Source organism: Pelodiscus sinensis, chromosome 13 (assembly GCF_052426305.1).
Source record: "Pelodiscus sinensis isolate ZL-2025 chromosome 13, ASM5242630v1, whole genome shotgun sequence".
Taxonomy (NCBI): domain Eukaryota; kingdom Metazoa; phylum Chordata; order Testudines; family Trionychidae; genus Pelodiscus; species Pelodiscus sinensis.
In genome coordinates, this window is record NC_143064.1 from 26,082,287 (window position 1) to 26,092,400 (window position 10,114).

At 39.6% G+C, this 10,114-nt stretch overlaps 1 protein-coding gene across 4 annotated transcripts in view; it reads left to right on the forward strand.

Moving 5' to 3' along the window:
- Positions 1-9,883, forward strand: part of C13H8orf48 (chromosome 13 C8orf48 homolog) — a 28,161-nt gene extending 18,278 nt beyond the window's left edge. For 3 of the 4 annotated variants that reach the window (XM_006136149.5, XM_006136148.5, XM_014580135.4), the window contains 3 exons: positions 1,501-1,736; positions 4,337-4,489; positions 6,461-9,883. In XM_006136149.5, coding sequence (XP_006136211.2) covers positions 1,501-1,736; positions 4,337-4,489; positions 6,461-6,565 — 494 coding nt within the window. In that variant the 3' untranslated portion in view covers positions 6,566-9,883. The remainder of the gene's footprint in view (positions 1-1,500; positions 1,737-4,336; positions 4,490-6,460) is intronic. The other variant, XM_089781623.1, reaches the window with a different exon arrangement.
- The last annotated feature ends 231 nt before the right edge of the window (positions 9,884-10,114 follow it).

Here is a 10,114-nt window from a genome sequence, read left to right on the forward strand (position 1 = left end):
CATAAAGCAAGGCTCACTGATTTCAACTTCAGTTAATCTTAAATATAAATCTGCTTGCTTTTTATAAAGATAGGCTGGATTTTTGAAATGGTGTTCTGTTTCCCTCCAAAATTCCAGAGCTGCATCTTGTAGACTTCACTTTAAATTCATCACAAGGTATTTAAGATGAATTTTGTACTGTAGCTTATTATATTTTTAATATTTGTATTGTGGTGATGCCCTAAGGCACAGACAAAATTGGAGCACTGGTGCTAGGGATGTAGCTCTGGAATCTTGGTGTTTGTTGCTGAGGAAGACCAGGTGTCAGCCTTTAAAAGACTATAGTCAAATTTTAGACAAGATATTACAAAGGAGTGGAAGAGGAACAGCCTACAGGAGGGATACACTTATACTCTCACATAGGTTTGGCAGGCACAGCCTAACGTTTTTTAATAATACGAATGTAAACACATGCATTTGGGCTTTGTTTGGCGATCATATGAAAGCATGTAGAATGTGGATGTACAGAAACACTCTTTATCCTCCATAAAAAACTTAAAAACAGTGTAACAGATGAGGGCTTCAAGAAGCCATCACACAGCAAAGCAATGCTGCTAGTGAAATATCCAAATAGTAACCACAAGACATTTTTTTACTTGTTTTATATGTTCGTTATGGTCTGGCTCCAATGCCGATGGACATCAATGGAATGAGTTGGTGACTTCAGTGGGTGTTGGCTCTTTATTATGCTTCTGTCTCAACTCTACTCTCTCACTTTTTTTATTTATTAAATGCACCTGAAAAGAGGAAGGAAATTGGAGAGTGAAATTTGATGTTTAAAGAGAAACACATAAAGAATTTCTGAATTGAGCACTGAAACTTGGGAGGAAAGTGTTTGCTAATGAAATAACATTTTCCTTAAATGTATGAGGATGAATTTCAGATCATGTAAAATATTTTAGATATTTTCCAGCAGTTGTTCTTAATACAGCTGTAACTAAAAATGTGTGTAGAGTTTGCCATCAGAGCTGGTGTTCTCACTTAAAGTGTAAATGCATTTTGCGCTAACAGATTGCAGTTCCTTCTGAGAAAGGGTTAACTCCAAATTAGACAATCATATGATCTCCATCAATGTATTTAATATCTAAACTAAAAGTAACTTCTATATTGCCTTATTTGCCACTTTTACTTTTTATCTTTAATAAATTTGCATTTCTCTTCTGTGTGTGCACACCAAGTACTTTCTTTTCATGTGAGTTTTGTCCTCTTCCCTCTTTTAAGGACTCTTTCCTTTTGGGTGCATCATAGAGGTTTTTTATACTTTGCATTTTTCTAAATGGATTATACTAAATTTATGTATAAATGATACATTACTACTATGAATGCAAATACCTTCATACCTGATGTTGTAAGGCTGTTGTTTTTTAAATTACATGATAAAAGGTCACAGTAGTTAGAGGACTCAAAAGTCTTCTCTTTGAAATAGTAATTGAGTTTTTTGTTTTGATGATGCACTGTTAGCAGAAATTACTGAGGTATCAGATGAAGAATTGGATGCTTTGCAGTCTTTTTGCACAATTAAGATCAACCAGATACATCATCAGTTGAAGTCTAAACAACCAAAGAGCAGCAAACATAAAGAACTGCAGCATGGAATTACTTCAGAGAAGCCAGTGACAGGTGACTTGAACAGTACTATTCCTGATCAACTATTGAACAGAATCCATCTTAAAAATATCAGAGACACAATGAAACAGGTACTGTAACCAAAACATTTATCATGCCTATTTGTTTTGGGAGGACTGCTAAATTAAAATTAAAACTATACGGGCCAAATGCTGCTGTTCTTACTCATGCAAAATTCCCATTGACTTCATTGTGAGTTTTGCCTTAGTGAGAACGGCAGGATTTATGTTTCCGATTTTCTCATTAAACCCCATGCTACAGAATGTGTTTAGTAAATACAAATTATATAAAATGTTGCCTACTGAAAAAATGCTTAATATTTCATTGGGATGTTACATATGATATGAGTAATTTACAGAGGGAGTAGTGAACAGTTATTATTGTTCTCTGTGACCGTAAGGTTAACTGGGGAGTAGAGTTGTACGTGACACTTGTCAGGCTATCCTTGCCCATTGTGTACAAAGCTGTTCTGGAAGTGATGTGTGGAGTCTGGGGAAAGGCATCAGAGACGCGCTCACTGTCCAGGAGATGGTTTGGCATCTCCACTACAATAATGCCATTGGTTAATGTGCAAAGTTGCATTGACTCCGCTCAAGAGAGGTCAGAATCTCTCTTGCTCCTTCAGTCACAGAAAGTAAATATTGCTTCATAGCTCTTCACCTTTGTGTCACTTGGCATCTCGTATGGTTTATCTTTTGACAGAAGAACAGACATCAGGGTTCCTAGATAACAAAGGTAATATCCACAGAGACAAAGCTAAAATATTTTAGCACATAGATATGACATTAGCCCTGTGAAGGACACATTAGCAAAATAATTTGTAACCTAAGATTACATGGAAAATTCTTGGTGCTTATTTGTCATTCTTTTGCACAAAACCCAAGCAGTGTTTAGACATTTTAATGGAAACTCCTAAATGCTTGATCTTTCATTTTTGCCATATTTTAATTTTTAACACTTCCCTGAAATATAAAGTATTCCTGATGCAATTTGGGTTGCATCAACGAGCTTGGTAAAATGTGTATGTCATTTTAATAGTTTGAAGGGCTTTTCTTTTCTGCCAGTCCAGGGCTCTTTTCTCAGGCACACTGAGACAAACAATGTTCCTTTCGCGCGCGTGCGTGTGTGTGTGTGTGTGTGTGTGTGTGTGGAATCAAACTGTTGTTTATTCTCCAGTGATCCTTGAATTCTAACTTTGTGCTTGAATATGATACTGTGACAGTCATCACCTACAGATGCTTTTACCCCTAAATCTTGGTGTTGGAAAGTGTTTGAATTGTGTACGATATGTCTTCATCAGACAATAATTCTGTTATAACCAAAAATGATTTGTGAATAATAATTGCAGTCATGTATTTTTGCTTCAGTTACTATCACATACATTTACTTTAATTTTCTGTAATACACCATGTAAAATCATTTTATCAGCTAACCCTATGCCAAGTGAGCAGGGAATAGTGGGGTTTTTTTTAAATTTGTTTCTTTCTTTTTGGTGTTTATGAGATATCGACAGATTCATTTTCTAACAGTTTTGAAATTACAACTTCTTACTTCCTTACGTTACACTAAAATGCAATAAAAAAAACAGCTACTAATAAATTTGTTGCAGTCTATAAGCCTGACTCTTCTTTCACTTATTTTGTTTTTACTCTGGTGTAATTCCATAGTGTTAATACAGATTTACATCTGTATAAGTGAGATCAGACTCAAATCCTTATATAAATAAGCAAATAAACTAACACAAACTTTAAGGGTATGTCTACACTTGCACCCTGTTTCAAAATAGGGATGCAAATGAAGACATTCGAAATTGCAAATGAAGCCGGGATTTAAATATCCCATGCTTCATTTGCATACTCATGTTCTGGCGCTACTTCGAAATAACAGACGCTGTTAAGACGCGGTTATTTTGAGAGAAAACCCTTCTCTCGAAATAACTGGTAAACCTCATTGTATGAGGAATAAGGGTTATTTCAAGAGAAGGGTTTTCTCTTGAAATAACCGTGTCTTAACAGCGTCTGTTATTTCGAAATAGCGCCAGAACACAAATATGCAAATGAAGCACGGGATATTTAAATCCTGGCTTCATTTGCAGTTCTGAATGTCTTCATTTGCATCCCTATTTTGAAATAGGGTGCAAGTATAGACATACCCTAATAGATGTTGTTATTCAGCACTTGAGGCAAACTGCTTGTATAATTTTACTTTGGATTTTATTTCAGAACCGTATGTACATAATTGAACCAATATCTCTTCAGGGTGAAGATATTTATTATCTTTTAAAAGATGGCACATACATTTCAGGCAAGGGACGGCATGTACATTTCAAGGGAAATTAGCCTAGTACAGGAAAAATCTGGTATATTACTAGGCAGCAATATGATGGCTGAAAAAAAAATCAGATTAACCTTAAATGAAACAAAGTTACTGCAGCTAGAAAGGGTAACACATGGGGGAAAATAAATGTAGTTTAGTGCAAAAGTCATTCAGACCAGTTCACCAAGACAATATTGTGAAAAAGATTATGAAGTAATTTATGAATCCCTAGAAAAACAAATCTTTCTCTTCAGAAGCTATATGTATAGCTGTACTTTTTATTTATTTTAATACAAGTGACAGTCTTGCTAGGATATATGTTACTCATTCATTTTCTCAATTTCTCATCTTACAGGTGACAGAAGCTAAAGTACACCAGCCATCACAATGCCATGATTGTAGGAAAAAGGGGGAAGAGCTGGCCAAGATTAACTTTCTCAAACAAAAAAAGACTTTAGTGGAAAAAGCTTTACTCCAAGATAAATTAGAACAACAGATTTATGCCAAAGTAAGAAAATGTTGTTTAAAACAAACACTCTGGTACTATTTGCACACACTTGCATTTGAGGAAACCATGAACCAAATTGCATCCTGATCTATGATCATGCAGTGAGAGTCAGGATGGAATGTGACCCCATGTCATCTGCATGGGGCTAGATCATGGGTGGGCAAGGCAGCCTCTGCGAGCCGGATGCGTGCCACCAAGCTGGTTGATACGGTCTGCAGATGCCTTGCCGCTCCCCTGCCCCCAAGACGTGGGGGGAGGGAGTGCGCAAAATCTCCTCCCCCCCAGCCAGGGGTGCACAGCACTAGAAGGAACTGCCACCTATTCGAAACAACTTGTGGTTCTCTCTAGCCACTAGCAGACAGGAAGCAAAGACTTCACACGCTCCTCCATCCTCAGCCAATAGGGTCCATGGGTGAGGGAGTGCAGTCTCCTGGCCCCACCCATTCTGGGGTGTACCAGGGCCACTTCAAAAATTTGTGAAGTAGCCCCACTTCAGAAATTATTGCCAACCTCTAGGCTAGATCCTCACGTTGGCCAGGTCTACACTAGACTGGGAAGGTCGGCTTAATGTACCCAATTCTAGCTACACAGCGGGAGGCCAATGAGAGCAAATGCTCCGATTGGATTCCCTTACCCCTGGCAAAAGGAGGAGTACTGATCACTGTTGGAAGCTGTCCTCACTGTTTGATTTAGAGGGGATTGCTAGAACTGCTAAATTGAATGCCAGAAGATCAACCTCCTGAGTGTCAATCTGGTAAGTATAGAGGTGCCCCTTGTGCTGATCATGTCCATAGAGCGACTGATTTATATTAGCTGAAAATCTGGCTCCGCATTTTCCAGAGGTGTGTTTTTTATTTTGGGCATGTCTGGAGTGATTTCCCATGACCTGTTTTCTGACTGGCTAGCCAAAAACAAAGTAAGTTACCGTATATCATTGTTATAAGTGCTTGCTGGTTACTTCTACACAGGCTTCCATCCCATTTTCTGTCTTGTCAAAGGATTTTCTGTAGTACAAAGGGTCTGCTGCATTGCATGGATGCAGAGACACCTTTACTGTCACAGAGGCTGTTCGCGCTACTCTTTCTTAACTAGGACTGTTATGGGGCTGCCATTTGAATTTCAGGAAAATAAAAAGTGTTCTCATGGGGTTTCAGATAGAAACCTTGTCTGATTTTTCCTTACATCTTCAATGAGCTCAAGGTGGCAGCACTTTGTGGATTATAGATTTGGAATGCAGAAGCCTTTCATTTACAGTAGTTTCCTGCTTGACATGGACATTTCATCCCTTATTTTAAGGATTCTCATATCATCCTGTCTTGTACCTGAAGTCAGTTTTGTAGTTGCCAGTTTTCCTACTGCTCTTTATTCTAACCTATCGAAGTGTTTACATCATATTCTTAATCAAGGCTCCTGAGTGTCTGATCCAATGGAGAGGAGTCAGACCTAGTGAAAACTGGCCATAGATTCAGGAGGAGGAAAGAGGAGGTTCTACATCATGCTCTGTCCATCTGTCAGTGTTACAAAGCACTTTCAACCCTAGATTCTGCAGTTCAGACTCTGCTTCGGTATTATGCCGGAGGAGATGGCTGGTTTGCAGCATCTTCAACAAATTGAAAATAATTTCCTCTAGATCAAGATAATGTTGACCCAGTCAGCAGTCTGCTCCATAGAGTCCTACTTTTATGCTAGGAAAGCCTTCTGAAGTGGATTGCAGTGAGGCCCTGACAGCATGGTTTGCTACATGCACACCTATGGAGGCTGGAGCTGAATAAAGGCAGTTACCCTCTGTGCTCCTGTCCATTTCAGATGTCAGATATTGTGAGCTATGACTCATGAAATTTTCTGGTCCTTCTATAGGTAGCCCTGCACAAGGGATGATTTGGTCCTTAAATTAGTCCTCGTCATTAGAGTATGTGACAGGTAGTGGGAGTCCAAAATATAATGCCTCACTGCAGTTTTCTTTTATTTCAGGACTCACTCACACTTATAGGAGAAATACACACAACTCTTCCCAAACTTTCAGAGGACCCGAGGAACATATGGAAAAGACTGAATGAGAATGGTAGGAAAGTGTAGGGTCTGGGTAAGATGAGCCTTAATCATAGAATGTAAGAGCTGGCAAAAATCTGCTGGTGACACTTACGTGCTTCATGTCTACTAATGAAGACACAACCTGTTTTGCTAGTGATAAACTGAGCGATGGGTAAATATTCCTGCAGATGGAACCAGAAAAATCCAGAGCACAGGATTCCAGCTGACAGTCTTGCTCCGTGTTCTTCCCGAATACAAAAGCTGCAATACAGTGTAATCCAACCAATACATTTTTCAAATTATGGAAGCTGACATTTTTTTATTATTACTCTGACAAGCAATAACTGTTGTTTTTGTGAGTTTGCTTATGGGATTTCAGAGCAGCTCACTGTTTCTTCCATCTGTACAAAAAATAGATGGTTCTGTTTTTCTGGGCGGGGAGGTGTAATTATTGGGCTTCAGTTCAATCTTTGCCTACTGCCTCCTGTTAAATTGAAAGCAAGAGCCCCAGGTGGAGGAGAGAAAGAAAAGGTTGTAGAGTAACTGTAGAAGGAATAAAATGACACTGGGCATTTATAGAACTGAAATAATGAGACTATGAACTGAAATAAATCATTAACCCTGTGGATGCCAATAGCACCAGAAATGGCATTACATTAATCATGGAGTCTGTCAGGGATGGTTGTTCAGAAAGAAAAAGAAAACAAAATATAGAATAAAACTGGACTAAAATGTTAATTAAGATAATATTTTCACTGCTTTCTCAACATGCTATTGCATTTGCTGTCACTTTCTATTGATTGCTGAACAAGAATGTCACTGTCTCATTGAGGTTATTTTTGGGTGAAAGTCTGGCTCCACATAGGAAGTCCAAGTAAAAGGGCTTTGCACAGGACATCTCTGAAGGCCAGAAACAATGAAATCCTGCTCACTCTAGGCAGGGCACGGGGCATGTGTGCAGCAGAGCTATGACCATAATTATGGTCACTATCATGGCTTCCACTAACAACTTTAACACATGGCATCACTCTTACAAGGGATGTGTAGCCAGAGGATCCGCATGAGTTGCAGACTTGCTGGCCTCCAAAACCTCCATATTTTCTGGGTTCAGAGTGTGTGGACCTTCTACAGCAATTGACGGTGTTGGAAGACATTTGCCTATCAAATTCGCTTATGAAGGAGGTTACTGCCTAATAGTTTAGTTGCCTGTTAAGACATTAGAATGGTACTTTGGTGTTACATTTTTTCCCTTTTGGTAAAAGGAAAATCTATTGATGGGGTTAATTTTTTCTATTTGTTTAAACTACATGTATGTAGTTATATATTAGGGATGTAAGCAACTAATTGACTAGCTGACTATTTGATAAGCAAAAGCTTATTGGATAGTTGACACACTAGTTGACTAGTCACTTCCCCACCCCAAGCTGTGTCTATCAGAAGGAGGCAGTAGGAGGAGGGACGTGGAGGGGGTACTGCGGGGAGCTGGCTTAAAAGCTGGTTCCCCCCCTTCTCCAGATCGATAGGAGGGGCAGCAGCGGCGTTCTACCTTTGAAATGTACAAGAGGCCCCACTGGAGCTCTTGCTCATTTCAAAGCAGAAGCGTTGCATGGAGCCTGGGGCCAGCAGAGCTGGGGCTCTTGTACATTTCAAAGGTGGAACGTTGTGGCACTTGCTACATTTCAAAGTGGAAGCGCCATTATAAACTAATAGAATAGTCGTTGTAAATCCCATCGACTATTCGATTTGTTGATTAATCTAATTAGAACACCTCTATTGCATACATTATGTATTGTAGTTATCAGATCAGTGTGCACAGGGTTGTGTGTTTAGCCATATGGTTTTACAACACACTCATCAATATAAAACATGAAAATAAATTTGGATGGAAGAAATAAGAGGCTCACTTAGATTATCCCTGATCTTGTGATATGAATAACCTCCATGAATGGTTTCATTAGTTTTGCCTGAATAGGTTAGACCCTCAGAGAATCTCTAGAGCAGTATTAAATTCTTTAATACTAGCTGTTCTCATTCCTTCATTGGCAGCTTATTCTATCCTCTAGCAACCCTCTAGGCATAGAAGCCCATCTTAAGGACTCCCATTACTGTCACTTTCAGTTATAGATCATGACTGCAATTTATATAGCTATCTTATATGATGAGCAAGATGCCACTGACTTTTTTTTGTTACTGCACCATCTTTAAGTCTCTTAAAATTCCCCATAAGACTCCTGTCTTCCATGTTTATAATCCTGTTCATTCTCTTTGCCCCAGATTTTTGTGACTCTCCTCCTACACCCTTTCCAGACTCTTATTCTTTGTTCACCGTTTTTTAACTCCATTGGCAAAAGATCCCCAGTTACAACTCAATATAAGAACATAAGTTCTCATTAGGGCTCTGTTTTGGATTAGTGGTAGCAAAGCACCTCCACAAAAAATGAGGCCAGGCGTAATACTCACTGAAAAATTCCCCTTGCATAACACAGTTCAAAAGAATGCATCTGTGCAGCTTTGTTTCACTACTAAAAACAGGGAATATCCGATAGAGGACTCAAAATATATGTTAAGGTGTTGACAGTGCATTTGAACCTTGCTTTAGTTGTCTCAATTTTCACTGTAAATCTTGAAGCATTTCTTTTTAACTCTTAGGGTATGTCTACACTTACACTCTTTCAAAAGAGGGATGCAAATGCATTTGAGAAAAATTGCAAATGAAGCACGGATTTGAATTTCCTGCGCTTCATTTGCATAATCGCGGACCGCTGCTATTTCGAAATACCCTATTTCAAAATAACAAACGCTGTGTAAATGTGGTTATTTTGAAAGAAACCCCTTTTTTCAAATAACCGGGTTATTTCAAAAGAAGGGGTTTCTTTCAATACAGCCAATTACCCCGTCATAAGACGGGATTTTCAGGTCTCTCCTCCGCGTCAGTCTTCTCTCCTGAGCCTCTGGGGTCTCGCACTCTCTCTCTCTCTCCTTTCCTCCTACTGCCTCCCCCTCTCTCTCTCAGCTCTCCTCCCATTCCTGCTTCTCACTCGGGGGACTGCGGAGCCCAAACGGTCGCTTGCGCTTCTTGCTCCCATGCGGCAGCCTGGCTGAGCGGTGCAGAAGTCAGCCGAGTGCCACGGCGGAAGGCGAGGGGTGGGGCGGGGCCATGACGTTTGGGCCCCTCACTCCCCATGCAGCACGGGCCGCCCAGAGGGAACAGCCAGCATTTCAGGGAACAGCGCCACCCAGCGGGAACAGCCAGCATTTCAGTGTTAGAGTCTCAGACATTGGGCTACTATATATACGATAACCGTGTCTATTATTTCAAAATAGGGTACTTCAAAATAGTGGCACTCTGCGATTATGCAAATGAAGCATGGGAAATTCAAATATGTGCTTCATTTGCAATTTCGCCCAGCTGCATTTGCATCCGTCCCTCGAAAGAGGGTGCGAGTGTAGACATACCCTTAGTTGTTGACCATTTGTGTAAATACACTGGATTATAAGATCTTTGGATCAGGCACTTCCCAATTTTATTTTCCAACAATGCACCATTTGCACCCACCTTAAAGAGGTAGTTTAGAAAATTTATATAAAAATTAA